General features: G+C 39.6%; 1 protein-coding gene across 4 annotated transcripts in view; it reads left to right on the top strand.

Annotated features, from left to right (window-relative positions):
- FSIP1 (fibrous sheath interacting protein 1) overlaps nt 1-24,128 on the top strand; it is a 210,043-nt gene that overhangs the window by 52,688 nt on the left and 133,227 nt on the right. For all 4 annotated transcript variants that reach the window (XM_069596017.1, XM_069596019.1, XM_069596018.1 and 1 more), the window contains 2 exons: nt 6,366-6,524; nt 16,689-16,829. In XM_069596017.1, the coding sequence (XP_069452118.1) occupies nt 6,366-6,524; nt 16,689-16,829 (300 nt within the window). The remainder of the gene's footprint in view (nt 1-6,365; nt 6,525-16,688; nt 16,830-24,128) is intronic.

Genomic DNA, 24,128 nt, shown 5'->3' with positions numbered 1-24,128 from the left:
TCTTAATGTGTTTTTGTTTTTCCACATGCAAGATGACTGCTATATCTGTAGATAATGTGTAAATTTTCCAGGCAGAAAGAAAGGGGGAAAGGAAAGGGTAAAAGAGATACCTCTGAAACTTTGCCTTTTCATTTGGAAAGCTGTGGTTTCCCCATGACTTCCACCTGCACCTCACTGGCCTAGCTAAGACTGCACATAGTCATTCGTTTCATACAGCTGTGCAGTCAAGACTGGGGATTCAAGGATTTCACTTTTTTTTTTTTTTAAGCAGAAGAAGGCAAAGAAGGAGGAGATGGGAAGAGGGGACCAGGTCAGTCTATGTACCAAGCCCATACATGGGTATAGAATCCCCTCCTGGATCTCTCCTCCAGGCCTTCAAGCATTTTTCTCATAATCTTTATTCTTTGTGTCATTTTGCTTATCTACATTCATTTTACAGTTTTCCGAGTGGAGTTTCAAACATCTCTATTCTGCTTACTTTGCTTGTGCAACCCCCCCCCCCCTTTTGAGGTTGTTGCTATTTTACAGTTATTATTGTTTTTTATTTATTTATTTATTTTTTTTATTATTTTTTTTAATTTTAGTTTTTTATTTTTTAAATTTTAAAATCTTTAATTCTTACATGCATTCCCAAACATGAACCCCCCTCCCACCTCCCTCCCCATAACAACTTTCTGGGTCATCCCCATGCACCAGCCCCAAGCATGCTGCATCCTGCGTCAGACATAGACTGGCGATTCAATTCACATGATAGTATACATGTTAGAATGTCATTCTCCCAAATCATCCCACCCTCTCCCTCTCCCTCTGAGTCCAAAAGTCCGTTATACACATCTGTGTCTCTTTCCCTGTCTTGCATACAGGGTCGTCATTGCCATCTTCCTAAATTCCATATATATGTGTTAGTATACTGTATTGGTGTTTTTCTTTCTGGCTTACTTCACTCTGTATAATCGGCTCCAGTTTCATCCATCTCATCAGAACTGATTCAAATGAATTCTTTTTAACGGCTGAGTAATACTCCATTGTGTATATGTACCACAGCTTTCTTATCCATTCATCTGCTGATGGACATCTAGGTTGTTTCCATGTCCTGGCTATTATAAACAGTGCTGCAATGAACATTGGGGTACATGTGTCTCTTTCAATTCTGGTTTCCTCGGTGTGTATGCCCAGCAGTGGGATTGCTGGGTCATAAGGTAAAATCCCTTGCATTCCTATACACGAATAATGAGAAAGTAGAAAAAGAAATTAAGGAAACAATTCCATTCACCATTGCAACGAAAAGAATAAAATACTTAGGAATATATCTACCTAAAGAAACTAAAGACCTGTATATAGAAAACTATAAAACACTGATGAAAGAAATCAAAGAGGACACTAATAGATGGAGAAATATACCATGTTCATGGATTGGAAGAATCAATATAGTGAAAATGAGTATACTACCCAAAGCAATTTACAAATTCAATGCAATCCCTATCAAGCTACCAGCCACATTTTTCACAGAACTAGAACAAATAATTTCAAGATTTGTATGGAAATACAAAAAACCTCGAATAGCCAAAGCAATCTTGAGAAAGAAGAATGGAACTGGAGGAATCAACTTGCCTGACTTCAAGTTGATGACTGATGGCACAAAGCCACAGTCATCAAGACAGTATGGTACTGGCACAAAGACAGACATATAGATCAATGGAACAAAATAGAAAGCCCAGAGATAAATCCACACACATATGGACACCTTATCTTTGACAAAGGAGGCAAGAATATACAATGGAGTAAAGACAATCTCTTTAACAAGTGGTGCTGGGAAAACTGGTCAACCACTTGTAAAAGAATGAAACTAGATCACTTTCTAACACCGCACACAAATATTATTGTTTTTTAAACTAATACTTGCTGAAAGTTCTTTCTGCAAGTCCTCCGAGGAAAAGGTGTCCTTTTTTATTATCTGATGTGGGAGACATTTTATGTGGAGATTCTGTGAAGCCAGATGGGTGGTGACACATGATGGAATAGAGATCAGAGGAGGAGGATGTGAAAGTGGCAGGAAGGGACTGCCACCTTAAGGAAGGGACTGATCTATCTATTGTTTCGTGAAACTGTACCAGACTGCTTGCCATGCCTCAGATTTGCTGTATTCTTTCAAGTGTCTGTATGTCCTTTTGCAGTGCTCTGCCGCTTCACCTCTGACAAATCCAACATAAAGAGGATGACTAACATGATAATTATGTTTGAATTCCTCAGAACTCATGCCTGCCAGTTGTTTCTTATAGTGGCATGCTTCATTGCATGGATGTAATGTTCTCTTCAATTTGTCTAGGATACTTTGAATTTGTTAAAGATTTTTCCCTATGTTGGGAACTCACAACTACTAATGACTTTCCCCAAAGCCGGAAGCCTCTGCTGTCACCCTTCCCAGCAAAATGGGTTTTGCATCAGATCTTAAATTCCTCACATCTAAATCAATATTTTATGGGTGAATCTGATTGTAGACCCTCATTACTGGCCTGAATCCTAGCTGTAAAGCAGGTGGTGAAGAGCATTTTCTGGGTTCTGTCTTAGGGAGGCGAGACTCCCACACATTGCAAGTGTAGGCAGGAACCACGTACATCATCTACTACATGTTACACAGCTGTATGCAGGTCAAGAAGCAACAGGTAGAACCGGATGTGGAACAACGGACTGGTTCCAAATTGGGAAAGGAGTACGTCAGGGCTGTATATTGTCACCCTCCTTATTTGACTTATTTGCAGAGTACATAATTCGAAATGCTGGGCTGGATGAAGCACCAGCTGGAATCAAGATTGCCAGGAGAAATATCAATAACCACAGATACCCAGATGATACCACCCTTAAGGCAGAAAGCAAAGAGGAACTAAAGAGTCTCTTGATGAAGGTGAAAGAGGCAAGTGAAAAAGCTGGCTTAAAACTCAATATTCAAAAAATGAAGATCATGGCATCCAGTCCCATTACTTCATGGCAAATAGATGGGGAAACAATGGAAACAGTGACAAACTTTATTTTCTTGGGCTTTAAAATCACTGTGGACGGTGACTGCAGCCATCAAATTAAAAGATGCTTGCTCCTTGGAAGAAAAGCTATGACCAACCTAGACAGTGAATTAGAAAAGCAGAGACATTACTTTGCTGACAAAGATCTGTATAGTCAAAGTTATGGTTTTTCCAGTAGGCATGTACAGCGTGAGTGCTGGACGATAAAAAAGGCTGAGCACTGAAGAATTGATGCTTTTGAATTGTGGTGCTGGAGAAGACTCTTGAGGGCCCCTTGGACAGCACAGAGATCAAACCAGTCAATCTTGAAGGAAATCAACGCTGAATATTCATTGGAAGGACTGATGCTGAAGCTGAAGCTGCAATACTTTGGCCAGCTAATGAGAGGAGCCGACTCATTAGAAAAGACCCTGATGCTGGGAAAGATTGAAGGCAGGAGGAGAAGGGGAGAACAGAGGATGAGATGGTTGGAGGGTATCACCAACTCAATGGACATAGCTTTGATCAAACTCTGGGAAATGGTGAAGGACAAGGAAGCCTGGTGTGCTGCAGTCCATGGGGTTGCAAAGAGTCAGACATGACTGAACAACTGAACAACAACACACAATTTCCTTCCTATAAAACATGAAACATTTCAATTTCTGCTGTACTTAGTTGAACAGTTTCTTTTCCCTCCAGTGTCATTTAAAAAGAATTCCATTCAAACAAGAATTTAAAATTTATTAACCAATATTTAATCATTGATTCCATAGTTGTTTTTTTTTTCCTGTGAGATTCTTATTTCTCTTTTAGGTCATACAGTATTTATGTCACTTTTACTTAGGAAAGCAGATCAGAATTTATTTGTGACTAGTTTGATTTTTTTTTATAATTATGTATAGTTTTCATATGCCAACTTGCAAGTAAATTTTAAATGTTTATTGCTATAGTATGTCTTCTGTGGATATAGTATAATCTCACTTTCTCCCTACTTTTAGACTTTATGCAATTATCCTTTATTATAAGTAACATGGCAAAAAAATTTCAGTGTTCTGGGTTGCAAGAAATGGAGGCAAATTTTGATTAAAAAAGGGAGAAAATGAATTTTTCGGGAGACGTGGGTAGCTCAAAGGCACAGTGTAAAGTTGGAAGGATCAGGTTTTAAACCAGGCAGAAATCAAGAAAATGGCCAGAAAAAATAGCCAGAAAATGGCCCTAGAAACTCCTCAGAAGCAGGCTAGTTCAGGGTTGCACTGCAGCGGCCAGATGCCAGACACCCACGCTAGCGATCACTGCCGCTGCCTTCCCTGCTCCAACACTGGCTCCTCACTGCTGTTGCTGTCACCATTAACCTCTTCCTCACCTTCCTGGCATCTTTGAATCTCTGTCTCCCTCAAGAGTCTAAGTCCAGGCAGGGTGTTTACTTCCAACTGACTGCATCTAGTTCATTTGCTGGTCTTGATGCCAGTGGGTAGGGAGAAGGAGTGTCTGGTGGGGACCTGTTCCCTAGAGAGGCTTATGCAGTATTCGTGTCACTGAAGCAGGAAGGGAGATAGGATGCTGGGGCCAGGGAAAGACACATGTTAAGTCTTTCTGCTTAAGTTTTTGCATGTGCTTTTTCTGGTTACCACTTAGGGATTGATCCCTGGTTTTAGAGTCATGAAACCAAAGGACATGAAATTCTTAGGCTTCCTTGCCCTCCATCTGCCCCTTTATTCTTAGTGTTCTTCATGGTTCTTCTGCCTTCTTGCTTCTCTTTGTGACCTCACCCATTCCCTGAGGGTTTGAACCACTATAGAATTATGGGTGAGTCCAAAATACTTATTTCTAAGTCTCTATCTTGGACTTCAGACAAACATATTTAACTACCTGACATAATCGGTGGATATCCTAGGGGTATCTGTGAATATTGAAAGGCCCCAAACAGAATTCATTATCATTTGCCTCCTCAAACCTACAGTGTGTCTGGGTATTTCTTATTTTGATCCATATGACCACTATCCCCCTAGTTGATAAAAATCAGAAATTTGGTTTTTATGCTTGATTCATACTCCTCTCTCATTCTTCCATCAAATTATCTCCAGATTCTATACATTCTGCTTCCTAAGTAGAATTCCTGGAATTGGGTCTGTGTTCTGCATTCCTAGGAAACATTCCAAATTCAGACACTCATCACTTTTCTTTTAGATTGTGGCTTTTGCTTCTTAACTGGATTTTCTGTCTCTCATCTCACCCTCACCAGCTCCAGTTTTAAAGTGCACAGCTAATTGTGTTGTTTCTCTAAGATGTTACTAAGATTGATTATTTCCTTTAGGAAGCCTTCTCCAAACACTTTTTCTCCTTGCTCTTTTCTGTTCAGAGAGGCTAGTTGACCCTCCCTGATCCCCGTGGAGCCCTGGATTTACCAATACTTTTCACACCTTGTTAAAATCTTTGCTGTCAAGGGACTGAGAACTCCTAAAGGCAGGAATGTGTGAGATTCATATTGAATCACTACTGCCCAGTATAAGGCCTCCCCACAGTAGGGGATTTAAAAATTTTTTTAATCTATTTTTAAATTGAAGGATAATTGCTTTAAAGAATTTTGTTATTTTCTGCCAAACATCAACATGAATCAGCCACAGGTATACATATGTCCAGCAGGGGATTTTTGAATGAAATATTATGAATGGCTTTTAACCTGTGAAGAAACTAACATTGAGATTGACACATATACATTGTTGATACTATGTATAAAATAGATAACTAATGAGAACATACCATATAGCACAAAGAACTCTAAATGCTCGGTTGTGGCCTGAATGGGAAGGAAATCCAAAGGAGGGGATATAGGTATACATATACATATATTCATTTTGCTGTATAGTAGAAACCAAAACAACATTGTAAAGCAACCATACTCTGATAAAAATTAATTTGCAAAACTAAAAATAAAAAAGAGAAACTAATGTTGGGTGAATGACCAGTTGTGATCTTGAAACCCAAACAACCGAGTTTATAGACTCAATTGCTTTTCAGGGACAGAATTTGAAAACAACATGTCCACTATAGTGTAAACATGATTTCTTCCTATTCAACAAACCACTTTTCCAGAGTGGAGAAATATGGATGTTATGAAACTCAGACTTTGAGGCTAAGAGATTTATTCCATAGTGGGAAAGCCCTGCAAAATATAAGAATATACTTTACGCAGACTTGGCAGATAATGAAACCTTAAACTATTTAATTCTTTTCTTATACTATTCCAAGTTAATTCTGTTTTTTTAATTTTAAATTTTTATTTGTTTTTGTGAGGAGCATTGATGTGGCTATTTGAAAGGTATATTTTGGGAAAGACGTAGTGTGAGAATGACCTTTGTTTCCTTTTAGGGAGGTCAGTATGGCTGGCTGGTCCCGGGAGAAGGATACACGCTTGCAGTCACCCAGCATCAGCAGCTTGCTGAAATTGATACAAAACTCCAAGAACTTTCTGCCATCTACCCAACAATTTTCAGCTCTTCTCCAAGACCAGAACATCAGAATGATAAGGTATATTTGATTCAAGAGCCTGAATCTAGATTTCAGGTTTATATGTACCTATGCTAGTTCACATCATTTGGCAATCTTCTTGTTAACTAAAGAGATTTCTTCCCAATTGCTTTTCCCATGACTATAATTGTAGTGATAGTGATTTTCAAAACAGTGTGTATTTTCCCTGGCTGACTTTCTGTTCATTATTCTTTCAGTTGATAATTTGCTAGGATGGGGTTACTGAGGAAATATTTATTTTAATATCTTTATGACTTAAGCTAATTCTTGATCATGAACAGAGAAGAGGAGAGGGAAGAGAATCAGCACAGCACTCATTCCTTTGAGAGCTTTATTTCTCTCTGTTCCTTGGTTCTAGGAGTTAGCAATGATAGTCACCTGTCCCTTACTCTGCCACATTCTTCTAGCTCCTTTAATTTAACAAGCAGTGAAGCTCACCAAATGGGTTTCCCTCTGGCTCAGTGGTAAAGAATCTGGCTGCAGTACAGGAGACATGTAGGAGGTGTGGGTTCAATCCTTGGGTCAGGAAGATCCCCTGGAGAAGGAAATGACAACCCACTCCAGTATTCTTGCCTGGAAGATCCTATGGACAGAGGAGCCTGGTGGGCTACAGTCCATGGGGTCTCAAAGAGTCAGACACAATGAGTGACTAAACAACGAAGCTCACCATGCTGATGGCTTCTATTCTGTGAGGATTCTTCACTTGATAGTTCCCAGATATTCTTTTATGTAGCTAGTAGAAGGTGGAGAAAAATAGAAGAATGACAGCATCTTTGGAAAAGTAAATTCTTTTCCTGCCCTAGGTGTCAGTATTTTGTGGGATCTAGTTTGCAGTTGGGTGGTAATTTTGCCTGAAGGGAAAATGGCTGGTCTTTCGTTAGTCTACTAAGCCTCCATCAATTTTGTAAACACATCACCAGATCATTTTCTGTACAATATTAGATGCTTGTACTTGTTTTTTAAAAAATTTAAATATTTTTATATACTTAAATTTAAATATTTTTATATACTTCTATATATTTATAGACTACTATCAGTAGTCTATAGGTAATAATTCTGCTTTATAGTGAATCTTTTCTTCAAGCTGTCAGTTGAAGATTAGGGATCTGGATTTGGGTCAGTTGAACTACCTTAAGAGAAAGGAGCAGTGTTAATATACTCCCAAGAAAGTTTGGTTGTGAGGGAACCTTTATGGAGTCATCACAGCTTCCTTAAATTACTAAGGGCCAGGCATAGCTGCCTCTGAGCCCTTTACACAGCTCAGTGGTGGTAGTGGGAACCACTGTTTTCTCAATTGGGGGCAGAGTTCTAAGAGAGAACTATAGAATCTCTGTCCTGACCCAAATATACCCTAGGACTTTGACACATCAGCACTTTTTCTGCTAGTTTATTTATGTTTACTGGGTACCCATTCCCAAAAGGAGAAAGCCAGGACAGGGGAATAAAATTGTTCAGGGATATTCTTTGTTCTTTCTCTATTATAGCTGATTTTTGTTGTTATTATTGTTGTTAGATTTCAAAGGTTGCTGAGATCTCAAAGCTGGATAATGGTCCTATATACAGAAAATGTCTTTTTCACAATCATCAAATGTTATTCTTGAAAGAGAGACTTAGAATTTAGAGATTTGTTCAGCCATTAGAACTTCTGATAAAGCATGAAAATGATCAGATGCTGTCATTGTCATCTAAATCACATTTCAAAGTTAGCATTTATGATTTAAACAAAATATTTAAAAAATAATAAAAGGGAAAACCAGTACATTACTTAGTTGTTATATACTGATATTATATATTTTTATGTGAAACAAATTATATTTAGAGAAAAGAGAAAACTGCATTTTGGGACTCCCATTGGATGCAGAAACAGAAATGGACATCCTAGTTATTGAAAGGAGGTAATTAATGCTCCTTGTATGCAAAAAAACAAAACAAAACAAACCTCTTTTGAGCTTTTATTAAATCTCCTGTTGGCATTTCCTCATTTCTAACTAAAACCAGTATTGCACATTGAATTTTCAAGCTAGAAATGCTAGCATGGCAGATGACTTTATGGATATTATTTTTGGATTGGAATTCTTTTTGAATAATACACTGAAAAGTATCTCAGGATAAACCCTGCATATCTATTCAGTTGATGAATGGCCTCCAATCTATTGCTGAACCACAAATATTCATAATGCATAGTCATGGTGTTTTTAAGCTTTCTGCAAACCATTAACTCATCAGTAATTTTTCTCCATGTTCCTTAAGAAAAAAATGTCTTTCAAGTGGAATATAAATTTCTATTTTCAACAATCAATTAACAAATGTTAATCAAGTGCTCACTGCATGCAAGGAATTGCAGAGCATTTAAAGATCAGTCAGGAACATATAGAACTGTGGAGTGAGAAAGCCTTGTTTAAGGTTCTGGCTCTTCCACTTACTGGCTCTGAGGTCTTGGGTGTTAATTAGAAGCGCTTTAAACCTCAGTTTCTTCATCTGTAACATAGTAATGATAATATTATTCCTGAGGGTTCTTTTGAAATGTAGGCGAGTTACAAGTTACTATGTGTAAAGTACTTAGCACAGTGTCTGACCTGAAACTCAACCAAAGATGTTATTATTAATATAATAAGTGACTTAAGGAACTTATTGCCTTGTGGGAGGCACAGAATATATATAGATAACTGTGGTACAAGACATCATAGGTAAGAACAATAGAAGGCTATGAGCAAAGTGCTTTGCTGGTTCAGAGGAGAGAGAGAAAGCACATCCATAAGGAATATCAAGAAAGTTTATTTCAAGTGAGGGATAGGAGGAGGAAGAGAAACCAGTGAGTGAGGTAGAGGAGGTCAGAGTCCCTGGAGAAGGCCACCATCACATCGTATGAGGTTGAAAACTGGTGAAAATGGGTGAACTCATATTCATATAAAAAGTTCAGATTTCTAGTTTCTTTTGAAAAATTAGAAAATCTGGCAACATTAGGCTTGAAGCCCTGATTGACAAAGTATAGGACTGAGCTGAGTGGCAACTGCTGCTTTCCATGAAGCACAAGTTCTCCAGTTTGCTACACCATCCATCACGCCATATTGTGTTGCCTACAAAACATGGGCCTGCTTCTTGCATTTAAGTAACTTGCCCAGCCCCTACCCAGGCCATCAAAACGTCTTTGGATGCCTGTTATTTCATGAGAGATGACGTGGTGGTGGAAGTTGAGTATCCAGATTAGTATGTGGCTTTACCTCCGACCTTAAAGCAGCTTGTAGGATTCTAGAGGATAGGATGTATAAACATAGACCAATTTGTGCAGTGGGCCGACCATTCAGTGAAAGAAGTACCATAATACGGGAACTTATCTTATGAGAAGTCTGGAAAACTTATGTTGGGGGAGCACAGGGAAAGGAAATTTTGATGAAGGAGTGGTATTTTAATAAGGAGTGATATTTTTAAAAAATTCATTTGAAAGTTTTAAAATTTTGATCAAGAAAATAGTTTCCCAAACAAGTTGAAACACACTGGGTTTCTGACTTACCTGACTGTGGCAACAATAAGATGTTAAACTGGTAGGCACATAAGCCCTGGATGAATCAATAATTTGAGGGGCTCCAGAGAGGTGACTCTGAGATTAAGGAAGTATTGGTTGTTGTGAAAGGGGCAGATGAGGAATCTCTTCCTTGAGAGTTTGCTGATTACAATGTTCTCATGTAGGTGCCCTTGCTGTTAGCTTCATGGAGATGTTTTAAAAGCAGCATTTGGCTTTCACATGTCTGATTTCTTTAGTGTAAAACAAAGCTTGTGGTCACTTTCAGAAGAAAGAATGGCTGCTGTTGCTGTAATGTGAGTAATATCATGTGGTTGCAGTTTTACATCTGGTTTTTATTTTCATTCATCATAGCAAAAGAGAACTAATTGAAGCAATTTTTTTCCTTAGGATCTGCGGTTTAACTGTGCATACCTTTTTGTATCCATCCTCTAACCTCCAACAAATCAGTTATTTCTTTCCACGTACTGTAAATCCCACCATAAAACTGAGTGATGTTCTATAATTTAGTTACTGTATTTCTTGCTTGCAGCTGTGTTACATTCCAGCTTTCTCCAGAAATATCCAAGATATAGGCGTTATGGAAGCACTCAGTTCAAGTCCTTAGCAACTGGATTCAATAATAAATTCTATTCAGTTTGGCTCTTGTAAAAAAGTGTAATTTATTCATCTCTCATGCAATCAGTCTTACTAAATCTAGCAGTCCAGTTCATCATTAGATTTTGTTTTCCTGGTTGGGAGAGAGTGTTCAGAAATGGCTCTCATTGACATATGAGGAATTTCTTTGTTCTTCAGTCAGCTAGTTTAATTGACTATATAAAGGTTTTCCTCAACTCAATTTATTTTCTTGTTCTTAAACTGTTGGTTCAGTTGTATATGATTTTGATAAGACCAACAAATATTAACAAACATTTGATTGAGGAAAATTGTAGCTGTATTTACCTCTTCTATTGCCAAGAAAATTTTGACCAGCATTTAACTATTTTTTTGATCTCTTTCTGTTTCAATGTTAGCTAACCTTGAGGGAATATAAAACATGGTTTGATGTGAATCTTAAAAGATGTTTTATTATTGAGGCCAGGAATTTGCAGAGTTCCAATAATGGCCATGCTGTTTGCTTGACCTCAAATTGCTTAACATGCTGATCAAGGTCAGGAACTGAGGAGTTTTCTATGTATGTTAGTCACAAGCACAGAAATCTTATTAACCATCTGTTCATTAAAAAAAAAAAACATAGAAGTATGCCATGAGAGTATGGGTGTCTGGATTGAGGAATAAACAGGAAGTTAATTCAGACATCCTTGCCTCTGATGCTAACCTGGCAAACGTGTGCATGTGCAAGCTGAGCCATTCAGACTCTTTGTGACCCCATGGACCATAGCCTGCCAGGCTCCTCTTGGTCCCTCCTCCAGGGGATCTTCCCGGCCCAGGGATCGAACCTGCATCTCTTGTGCCTCCTGTTTTGGCAGGCAGATGCTTTACCACTGCGCCACCTGGCAAACACTCCCAGTTATATCTGTGGAATTCTTGCTACCTGTGTTTCACAGATTACTTTGAAGTTTATATTTATATTTCTTGTTTTTTCTATGCTAAGCCTCTTGTGTAGTCAAGATTTCTTTCATTTCATGGAAGTATTTCAAAATGATAAAAACAATCTGGCTAAAAGATTTTTTTCTTTAGTTTTAGTACTGCCAGGCAAAAGAGCCATCTGATGACAGGAAATAGCAGTAGCCTGTGGAAAAGCATACCATTAGCTTGAAAACACAGGGCAAGATGGCTTTGTTTAGGCAGGTTTGTATTTTTCTGGCCCTTAACTCAATGCCTTATTTTCATATCAGATAACTTATGAAGGCGTGAATAATTTCCTCTGTATTTGGCTTTTAGAAATGGGTTTACTTAGCTTCAAAGACCCCTGTTGGCTCAGTCAACATCACAGATATTTTTCTAAGAATGAACTTAGAATCCCTTGGCAATCAATTAGTCAAATCAGCAAATATCTTGACCTCATGATCTGTTCTATTCTTGTGCCTCCTTAGATGTTCTGTGCATATTATAGAGAGCTTTTATGGAACTGAATTTTACTTTAACTGAATAAAGGCATTTCTGTATGACTCAAGAAATAGAGAAACAATATGCACGGTCAGAAAATCTGCTAAAAACTTTCACCCAGAGGAAATCAAGATCTTTCTGATGATCAGGAAAACAGACGGTACTGATCGGCACTTGGATGTGACAGCAGAACCTCTTCTGGCTCCGCAGAGCTTCTTGAATATACCAGTGTGCGATCTTTGCCAGAACAGATGATTGCCTTTTCTTGGCCTCTGCTTTCATCACATGCTGTCTTTCAGATATTTGTACTATGTGGTTATGCTGTCAGAGACAAAGACTGAGGAAAGATCTTATATATCCTTGGCTTTGATTGTGGTGAATTGCAGACTCAGCTTTCAGAACGGGAAGAAGCTTTCTCAGAAGAAGCTGAGACCAAGAAAGAAAAAGTGACTTGCAGAACTCAGCTAAAGTCTAACCTTGAGACAGGTATCTTTTGGTACAGAGAGTCACATTGTCAAAACAGAGTGAAGATAGGCTTGGTAATGTTTTGTTTTCTTGAAGATAAAAAATAATTTTTTATGCATATGAAATCAGTATAGGTTTACTGTAGAAAATTCAGGAAATGCAGAAGTGTCTAAGAAAAACAAGGTAAAATCAAGATTTTTACCTTACCTTACCATTTACCATCAAGCTAAATTTCCTTCCAGTCTATTTCTCTACAAGTGTGTGCACATAGACACATACATACACAGTTAGAGTTCTGGGCAAGGAACAGAAATTGACCCAGGTTGGATTTTGAAGATAATGAAATGAAGGAACTATTTATAGATTTAAAGAAAGGAGCCAATGAGGGATGCTGGGATACTTAGGGACTAGCACCAGGGGTTAGGGAAAAGAAAAATTGTACTGGAACTTGGGGAGGCTAGAGTTGCGGTAGAAGAATCTGCCATCCAAAATTGTAATCATATTGGGATTAGCAGAGGATTAACCAACTCCTCCCTCTTTAGCATGACAATTTGAGCTGTTTCTGTGGCAATCTGCTGAAAGTTGAAATGTCAACAATGAGAGGAGGCAACTTTGCTTATGCTAAAAATGACTTCTGGATTGGAAGAATTATAGAGACCTGAAGGGGAAGCCATAAATGCAGTGATTCTTGTGGCTGGGAATGTCCTTTGCTGAGACCCAGATAATGTACTTATGGAGTCATTTCAACAGATGAGGCTTCTATTGGATATGAAATATTTAAGCCAGGGTGGCTTCCTTGCCGCTTGTACCTGTATTGTTATGATGTGGACTGCAGCAAAAACTCCCATTGACCAGGGATACCTGACACTGTGTTTCCTGTCCTATAGCCTTCTGAGTTGGGGCTTCCCAGGTGGCTCAGTATAAAGAATCTGGCTGCCAGTGCAGGAGACGCTGGAGACATGGATTCAATTCCTGGGTTGGAAAGATTCCGTGGAGGGACAAATGGCAACCTACTCCAGTATTCTTGCCTGGAGAATCTCATGGACAGAGGAGCCTGGTGGGCTATAGTCCATAGGGTTGAAAAGAGTTGGACGTGACTAAGCAGCTGAGCATGCATGCACTCATCTTTCTGAATTGACTGGCTCCAAGTGTGGCCTCTGTTTGCTTTTGAACATGAATATTCAGTTGAATCTAAGAAAATCCCCTTAATGGGCAAGTCAGGGATATATTGCTGCCCAAATCATAGTGGCAAAGCAGAGAGTGGAAGGGGAGAGTACCCAAAACTCTTTTTCTTGCTGCCCTCCAACCTTCTAACACTCCTTCCCAACACTGACTAAACCTAACCACAAGACAGAGGTCAGGGAGAAAGAGTGAGTGTCCCAGCTGGCATCAAATATTCATTATAGTTTATCATTCTGGTCTTATTAGTAGGCATTTGGCTAGGTGCATGAAGCTGCTCAGAATATTCATGTTCAAAGTTTGAGTCATCATTTTCATTTCTCTTAGATGGAGACACAGGAGTGGAATTGTTGAGTCATAGGATTAGACAAGCATTTAATTTTTTAAGAAACTGTCAAGCAGTTCTTAAAATGTTTGTGTCATTATATACTGTTACCAACAACGTGCAAGAGTTCGCTTGTTCCATACCTCTCCAGTGTTTAATTTTAACAAACTTTTTCTTTTGTCCTTTTCTAGTGGCTATGTAGTGACCTCATTGGGACTTTAATTTGCATTTCTCTGATGACTTAATGATGTTGAGGACTTTTTCATGTGCTTATTTGTCATTTATGTTATCTTTTTTTATGAAGTATCTGTTCAAGTCATTTTAAAACTAGATTCTAAAAAATTGATTCTTGTTTTTATTGAATTGTGTGAATTCCTTGTATATATTGGATGCAAATCCTGTGTCATATTTATGTGTCATACTTTTCTCTCAGCCTGTGGCTTGTCTATTTTCTTAGTGGTGGCTTGGATAACTAAAGTTTAAAAATATTGATGAAGTCTGCTTAACAATTTTCTTTTCTGTTTTTCTTTTTTAGCCTATCCGGTGATTTTTAGAAAATCACAGTTGTAGATTTTTAAAAAATAATGTCCTTTAAAAGATATTTTTTTAATTTAAAAATGAAATCCAGTTTGGGTGTTTTTCAGGTCATTATATTCTATAGACTGTGTACACACCAAATCCATATGTTGAAATCTAATCCCCAGTGTGATTGTATTTTGAGGGGAGGCCTTTGGGAGTAATTTGGTCATGGGATGGAGCCCCCATGAATAGGGTTAGTGCCCTTGTAAAAGAGACCCAAAGAGCTCCTGTGTCCCTTTTATTGTGTGAGGACATAGCCAGAAGATGGCCATTTAGGAAGCAGGAAGCAGGCCTTCTCCAGATATGAAATCTGCCAGCACCTTGATCTTAGACTTCCACACCTCCAGGACTGTCAGAAATACATGTCTGTGGTTTATAAGCCACCCCATCTGTGGTATTCTGTAATAGCAGCTCAAACAGATGGAGACATTGTGTATCTTAACTTCAAAGTGGGCCATAAAATGTTGGATGCTTAGAGCTGCAGGGAGACCTTGGTACCAGCTATTACAAACTCCTCCTTAACATTAGGTTTCCTTCTTAAAGATCTTGTCACTTGTAATTTACTCAGTGGGTGCTTCTAGAGCTACCAGAAGCGAGTTCCCTTTGGGGGAAATAAGATGTGAGAGAGTCACTTCTTGAAACTGAGATACTCTTTTAATAGTCTCTTCATTAGGGCTTTATGCAATATGAATTTCATTAAAATATTGGTGTGATCAGAGTTCTGAGAACTGAAATTACAGTCTGTTGGCAGTGCTGATCCAGCTTCTCGTTCGTGTTGGGTACAGGGACACAGGGTGGGACCAGTCACAATCCCTGTCTGGGCAGGGACCGTTTAGTGAGTGCAGGGAGGGAACATGTGGCATGACTGGGAAAGAAATTGCCTTTACTGGGTGTGTCAGGAGATATGTTTTTCGGGAAATATGTTTGTGCTGAGCTCAGAAAAGTAGGAGTCTCCATGAGGAGTTGGAAGGAAGAGGCATGGAGAGTGGAGAACTAGCAGTGGGCAGTATCCCTGGAGTTTTGAGTCTGAGACCCAAGCAGCAAGAGATGAGCGTAAAGAGCCATGAAGGAGTGAGGACTTTGTGCTTTAAGTCAGTAGTTCTCAAATTTTCGAGCAGTTGTTTCTTCAGGTGTCCCTAGTTCTTATCTATTGAGTCAGAGTCTCCAGGGTGGAGCCTGAGCCTTTGAATGTTTTCTCGGGCTCTGGAGGTGACACGGAAGCACACCGGAGTCTGAAAACTGCTAGTTCAAGTGAATGACGAGGAGGCAGTGAGGACGAGAGAAAGGCATGGATGAAAAAGGCACTGAAAAAGGCATTAAAAGGGAATGGTGACCAACTCTGTTTAAAAAACGAGAATGTGGGCAGATTCTGCCTAAGGCAACTTAAAAAATGTCATTTTTGCCTGTTACCTCATGAAAGTACACAGTAGGAAATCTGTGGCGGAAATGTAGGAAGTTCAGTTATAGACACAAGACCAGATTTCTGTCAAGAAATATCCGTTTTTAATTATCTACAAATAATACTAACTTTGGGAGAATATCGTTCTGTCAATTCAAATATTACTGATAGTACTGAAGCCTAATGAGATACTTCCATTACGTAATGTTTATTCTTTTCAAAGGACATCTTCAGCCTGTATTTGTTAGTTACTAAGATTTATGCATGCGTGTGATGTACTGTGATGACTTTGGGGCTAGATCTTAAAGTTATTATCATTTTGCAGATGATGAAATTAAAGCTCAGAGAGGTTTTTTGATTCCCCTAAGGCCATCTCAGTCAGGAACCAGGAAAAGCCAGAGTTCAAAACTCCTGACTTTGAGAAGCCCAATTCTCTTCTCATTGTTGTACAACTACCTCTTGTTTTATGTACAATCGGACCTTTCCCCCCCCCAAATAGGAAGACGTTAGAGAATTATTTCCGAGGATTATTTTGAATAGAAGGAATATTGTCTGAGAAGCAAAGCCAACCTTCAGGGCTCAGTTACTCTGGAAAAATGTGTGATGGCACAGTTTCAGCCTGTGTATGATTTTTTTTTTTTAAATTAGAAACCTGACCTTAATGGTGATGGTAGAAATACAGAAGTAACTCCAGGAGAAAAGGTTCTTCAAAACACCAAAGAACAACGGGATCAGCAGAATCGGTTGAGAGAGATAGATGAAAAACTAAGAAAGATGAAGGAAAATGTGGTAAGTCTTTTTTTATTTAGAGTAACCATTTGATTGTATGAAAAGGTCTCAATTTCCTTTGACTAATTTATGACTGTTTTCATGTGTTACATCAGGAAAACATGGGGATTTGTCAGTAAGGATTTGAATTAAAGCTAAAAGTGTAATTCATAGAACATAAAGTAATGTTATAATTAATATGACAAAATAAACCTGTGAAATATCTGAAGTCAGAATAATGATCCATATGCCTATATTCTGTGTCTTAAGAGACATAACTATTCTTTCTTTGTGTGGAAAAATTTGGTAGTTATTCTGTATAAGATCATCTTTACATATTGTACTTAAAGCTCAAATACTCCCATTTTTGGTTGATAAAAATATATTATTAATCATTAATATTCAGTTAAGTTCAATCGCTCAGTCATGTCTGACTCTTTGTGACCCCATGGACTGCAGCACACCAGGCTTTGCTGTCCATCACCAACTCCCAGAGTTTACTCAAACTCATGTCCATTGAGTTGGTGATGCCATTCAACCATCTTGATATCCTTTGTCGTGCTCTTCTCCTCCTGCCTTCAGTCTTTCCCAGCATCAGGGTCTTTTCCAGTGAGTCAGTTCTTCACATCAGGTGGCCAAAGTATTGGAGTTTCAGCTTCAGGATCAGTCCTTCCAATGAATATTCGGGACTGATCTCCTTTAGGATGGACTGGCTGGATCTCCTCCAAGGGACTCTCAAGAGTCTTTTCCAACATGACAGTTCAAAACCATCAGTTCTTCAGTGCTCAACTTTCTTTATAGTCCAGCTCTCACATCCATACATGACCACTGGAAAAACCATACTTTTGACTAGATGGACCTTTGTTGGCAAAGTAATGTCTCTGCTTTTGAATATGCTGTCTAGGTTTGTCATCACTTTTCTTCCAAGGAGCAAGCGTCTTTTAATTTCATGGCTGTAGTCACCATCTGCAGTAATTTTGGAGCCCCCCAAAATAAAGTCTGTCACTGTTTCCATTGTTTTTACCATTTATTTGCCATGAAGTGATGGGACCGGATGCATGATCTTAGTTAATGTTAATACTCATTAATATTAATACATCCTAAATCCATCTTGAGCCTATTTCATGTTTTAATTGCTTGCCTTTTAAAGATGCATTTTTGCTGATGAGAGAAAACTCTTAAATCAACTTAAAGACTGTTAGAAATGCTGTGTAATATTGTGATTTTTCCAGCTACCCATTGGATGTTTCTGAATTTTGGCAGCATGTTTAATTTTGGTTTTTAACCTAAAATGAATCATGGCAAGGCTGAACTTATGATTCTACCTACATCGTCTCCCAGTGCTGGTCAGTCATAATCGTCAGCAGTATTTACTTGCTGTTTCCTACTAAATCCTACTATCTTGAGTGAACTTCAGGACTCTTTAAGTGTTAACTAGTACTTCTATTTGTAGCTCTGTCTTACCACTGTTCCTTTTGCTGCTGCTGCTGCTGCTGCTAAGTTGCTTCAGTTGTGTCCGACTCTGTGCGACCCCAGAGACGACAGCCCACCTGTCGTCCCAGGATCCCCTGGGATTCTCCAGGCAAGAACACTGGAGTGGATTGCCATTTCCTTGAGTTTTTGAAAATCTTTTCTTTTTTGTCCCTACTTGTATAATTCTTCTCTCAGCATCATTACCTCCTGACTAATCTCTTATAATCTTGTCACTTTCTTCTCTCGTATTGCATTTCATAAGCTGTTCCATGAGAGTAAGTATCAGGTAAGTGACTTTGATTAGATTCTGGTCTCCTCAGAGCCCTTGAAGACTGTCCACCAGTCCTGACCAAGGTTCTTCACCCCTGACGGTCATGTCCAGCTGAACTGCTCTTCCTATTTGCCGCCGTGGGCAGCAGCGCTGGCTCAGACTTAAAGGGTATCCAGGTCTACCTAATAAGAATCAGGGAGAAGGCAATGGCACCCCACTCCAGTACTCTAGCCTGGAAAATCCCATGGACGGAGGAGCCTGGTGGGCTGCAGTCCGTGGGGTCGCTAAGAGTCCGACATGACTGAGCGATTCACTTTCACTTTTCACTTTCATGCATTGGAGAAGGAAATGGCAACCCACTCCAGTGTGCTTGCCTGGAGAATCCCAGGGACGGGGGAGCCTGGTGGGCTGCCGTCTATGGTGTCGCACAGAGTCGGACACGACTGAAGCGACTCAGCAGCAGCAGCAGCGACGTCAATTAGAGTCAGGCAACTGCATGTGCTTCTCTTTGTTGTTCATTATTTGTTTACTTTTCATGGGAAGTTTAATGGAATTATGTTTTAGGGAAACCTCTATTCTTGTTTCTGAGGGATGTTTTTTTCTCCTTGAGTCTGTTGATATGGGTAAAAGAAGCAGGAATGTTTAGGAAGTACAAAAGTGTTTTTGGCTAGTAGTTGTGGTGGTGGTGATTGGCATTGCAAACTTTGATGTGGTGAATAAAATGTTTGTGATTTGACTGGTTTTAAGAACAGTTGGCACTTCTCACCCTACACATGCCAATCCAAGGCAGGCAAAGCCTGTGATTATCCATGATTCAGTTCTCCTGATTTCTGACCATTTGTCTTATGCCATGTCTCTTATCATTATTTAGTTTTTGACTGAAAACCTGGCTCCTTTAGAAAATCTTTCATTTCATTCCAATGTCATATTGGTGGTTGGCTAGACTTAAAGAAATACTGTAAATACCAAGAGTTGCTTGATTATCTAAGTGGAAAAGAATAATATGTAAATAGAGAGGGGCAAAAAAAATGAATAGTGAAAAACAATTATTGTGTTCCTACTACATGCCAGGGACTGTTCCATATAGTTTACAATTTATTGACTTATCTTTACAACCACAGAGTGAGGTAACACTACTATCCTCATTTTATAGATGAGGAGATGTAGGCATGGAGAGGTTGAGTACCTTCCTCAGGGTTATACAGCTGTTAAAAGGAAGAGAAAGGGATTAAGTGGTTAGCTTCTAACAACCGTGCTGTACTGCCTTTATGGCACTTACTTGATTTTCTTTTCTGATTAGCATTATTTTTTGTTAAGTAAAATGTGCAAATTTATTATATTTATTAGCATTCATGGGCAAAATATTTAGAAGCTCTTATGTAAATGATAATTTCATGATTTTCTGTTTATGGTCAACACGTTCAGAATTGGTGTCTGGCAGATAAAGGCCCATGAGTATTGATCTGTATTGTCTTTATGTTTTAATTGCTTAGTGTCTCATAATGTCCTGTGAAGCATACTGTGTACTTTGTGTGTACTTCTGAGGGATGATCTTGTGTCTGTTTCAAACTCTGTGAAGCCTGTTGTACCTCATAGACTTCTGGCTACTTTGTGGTTTGGGAAGCTGGAAACTGGAGTCTTTGTGTTGTCAGTAGCCTGATCTTTTGCTTTGAATAAGTCACGTAGTCTCTTAGAGACTTAGTTTTATTACTTTAAAGTTGAGGGAGTGGGGCTAGCTGGCCTTTGCCCTTTTGCATATTTATTTTTAATGAGAGATGGTGTTACTTATAGTGTCTAAAGCTCAGTTTATGTGCTTCCTAACTAGTTGGTATTAATGGGTTTAAATCTTCTATTGAAAATTCTTTTGGAAATTAAGTAACTCTTTTTAGGAGAATGTGCCATTGTCATTTGTGTATATGCTATGCTGTGCTGTGCTTAGTCACTCAGTCACGTCCCACTCTTTGTGGCCTCATGGACTGTAGCCCACCAGGCTCCTCTGTCCATTGGGATTCTCCAGGTAAGAATATTGGAGTATGTTGCCATGCCCTTCTCCAGGGGATCTTTCCAATCCAGGAATCGAATCCAGGTCTCCCACACCCAGGCAGATTCTTTACCGTCTGAGCCACAATATGTTAGCGTCTTACCTAAAGACAAGAGACTCTTGTTTTCTAAATGATAGTTTCTGTAAATGGTTAATTTTGTAGTTTGTTTTATTGTCTCTGTTGCAATGGAACATTGTTACAAGATCAGTGATTTATGTAAAAGAAGTAATCTGTGGCCATTGAATTGGTGATTAAAGGATCAAATCTACACCACTCTTAGAGATAGAAGGAGGAAAGAGTGAGCTAACGGGCAATGTTGGAGCCCTGAAGGGGCACTCCTGGAGCCATCTGGATCCCAGGACCAATTATCAGTGAGGCTGGAAAAGTGATTTAATCCAACGTGTCTGATGGTAGCCTGAGGCTGGAGATGCACATTTGCCATATTGGTTAAGATTATTGGAGGCAGTAGGATTTGATTTAATCTGGAGGTGGTGGTGATATTGGTAGCAGTGGATCTAGCTCTTAAGAGCTAGGGGAAGAAGATACTATGAAATGAGGGTGAGGCTCACAAATGTAATATGAAATTCAGTGGACATACAAGGGCCTGAGCACCAGCTCTGTAAATAGAGGAAGAATAAGCCATGGCTGCTAGAAGCAGCATAGATAAAACAAATCTTTAGGGTTTACTCAGTATGGGAGAAGGCAATGGCAGCCCACTCCAGTACTCTTGCCTGGAAAATCCCATGGATGGAGGAACCTGGTAGGCTGCAGTCCATGGGGTCGTGAAGAGTTGGACACAACTAAGAGACTTCACTTTCACTTTTCACTTTAATGCATTGGAGAAGGAAATGGCAACCCACTTCAGTGTTCTTGCCTGGAGAATCCCAGGGACGGGGGAGCCTGATGGGCTGCCATCAGACACAACTAAAGCGACTTAGCAGCAGCAGTATAGGTTAGCAGTATAATGTTGCTTCTGTGCTACACATCAAAGAAGAGGTAAGCAAAATGGATCACACTTGGATAGTAGAGTGACAAAGATAAGGAAGATATTAAAACCAGGTCATAAGAAGGATTGTTGAAGAAGCTGGGTGTATTTATTTAGCCTGGTGAAGCAAAGATATGCGTGTGTGTGTGTGTGTGTATTCATGTGTGTGTGTGTTGTGGGAAGGAGGGGAGGAGTGGTTTGGTAGAAAAGTCACACATGTTAACTTCCTAAAGAGATTTGAAGGACTGACATTAGAAGTATTAGTTTTCTTCTTTGTAGTGTAGGAAAAAGGAAACACGGTGGTTGGGAAGCCGTAATGCCACAGATTCCTGGTAGATACTAGGGAAGAAAGCCAGAGTGATCTCAGTGGGCGTGCTCTGTCTGGGGCAGGGTTTTCAAATGAGGCTTGAGTGACACTTGCTGGGTGGCTGTACTGAGGGTTTAGTATTAAGTCCCCCTCCTGGGCATATGGGGCTTCCCTGGTGGCTCAGACAGTAAAGAATTCGCCTGCAATGAGGGAGACCTGGGTTTGACCCCCAGGTTGGTAAGATCCCCTGGAGGAGGGCATGGTAGCCCACTCCAGTATTCTTGCCTGGAGAATCCCCATGCACAGAGGAGCTTGGCGGGCTACACACCATGGATTTGCAGAGTCAGACACAACTGAGCACAGCACCTGGGTATATATTTGGAAAAGCTGAAAGCCCTAATTTGAAGAGATACGCACGCCCCACTTGGAGACCACCTAAATGGCCCCTGACAGATGAATGGATAAAGGAGATGAGGTACGCTGGGCTAGTACTCATCCACTAAGAAGAATGCAGCACTGCCATTTGCAACAGCATGGATGAACCTGAGGGTTATCATACTAAATGAAGGAAGTTAGAGGAAGAAAAATATCATAGAATACCACTTACGTGTGGAATGGTAAGCCGTGATACAGATGAACTCATTTACAAAACAGAAATAGACTCACAGACAAAGAAAATGAAATTATGGTTATCGAAGGAGAAGGGCGGGAAGGGAGGTATGAGTTAAGAGTTTGGGATTAATAGGAACATGCTACTATATATAAAATATATAAACAACAAAGACATATTGTATAGCACAAGGAGCTATATTCAATATTGTGTGATAGTATGTGATGGAAAAGAATCTGCAAAAGAGTATATATCTTATCTGAATCACTTTGCTGTACATCTGAAACTAACACAACATTGTAAATCAACTATACTTCAGTGAAATAAAAAGATGGCTGGATGTGGATGGTGTAGGTCAGTTTCTCCAGCACAAGTAAGCGGCTTGTGTATGGTGAGTATGTGAAGGTGCTGTGCTTTGGGCTCTTTTTCACATGTAGGGGAAGATTTGTGCTGAGCCATTCACCTCTCATCTAGTTGATTCCCATTGGCTTTGGCCATGATCTGTCAGGCAAACTACTTGTGTGGAGATAATCTGAGATGATGGAATCAGGAGGAAATGGAACTAGCCATATTCACAGAATAGGCAACAAATGCCAGAAGTACCCTGTCCATCATTTTTCATGTGGTGCCCTCTGGTACCTTTTGTCCCTGACTTTCCCGTCTAGCTCTGAGAGTCCCTTTCCCTTGTTTTGGTGCTCGGTAGGCTTCTCTGCCCACGCTGCCTTCTAATCCCACTTTGCTTTACATTACCCACCTGGGTCATAGTCACGTTACGTAAGCTTCTATACGTGGGACATAGTGGTTAAAAGCCAGACTACTTGGGTTTGAATCTCAACTCGGTACTTAGTATCTTGTGACCCTGGACAGGTCTCTTGACCTCTCAGTGCTTCAGTTCCTAGATGTGTGAGATGGGGATAGTTGTAATTAATACTTACCTCATAGGCTGATATGAAGATTAAATTAGTTAACACACATCAAACGCTTCAAACAGGGTCCGATACATTTCAAGTGCTATGTAAATGTTGTTATTATTATTGTTATTATTAACATTATTAATACGGTATTTACATAAGTTTGTTTCTATGATAAGGATGAGGCAGATATAGTACAGAGGATGAAACTGAAGATGGAGAGATAAGCCTTGCAGAAGAATCAAGATACCCTTTTCCCGACTTAGGATGGAAACCAGGGAAGGATGGCCTAGAAGGGGAGGTTCAGAGATGAAGAGAAGGTGAGAGTGGTCGTGCCTGAATGTTCTCTGTAAATTAGAGTTCAAGCCATATGGTCAGGATAAGAGGTAGAGTGGTTATAGGGCCTTGAAGTAGGGTAGGAAAGGATGGGAATAGACCTTATGAGGTTGAGAAGGAAGCAGTAGTGAATAATGATGACCGCCCAGCTGAGATTGGAAACCCTAGCTATGAAATGATGCCTGCTAGTAAGACTTGGAATCTTCTCTGAAGGCCCTCTGTAGTCCACCAGAAATGGAGAAAATGGGTTGTGAATTGAGCAGGGTTGAGGAGAGGTTGGGTGATTGCATTGGAAGATCAAGGAGGCAAAGGGAATTGGAGGTACCTGTGAGACCATAACTAAAATTAAAAAAAAGGAAACATGGGACTTCTTGGCAGTCTAGTG

Source organism: Ovis canadensis, chromosome 7, assembly GCF_042477335.2.
Source record: "Ovis canadensis isolate MfBH-ARS-UI-01 breed Bighorn chromosome 7, ARS-UI_OviCan_v2, whole genome shotgun sequence".
Taxonomy (NCBI): Eukaryota; Metazoa; Chordata; class Mammalia; order Artiodactyla; family Bovidae; genus Ovis; species Ovis canadensis.
This window is presented reverse-complemented; position numbering and strand designations above follow the sequence as displayed.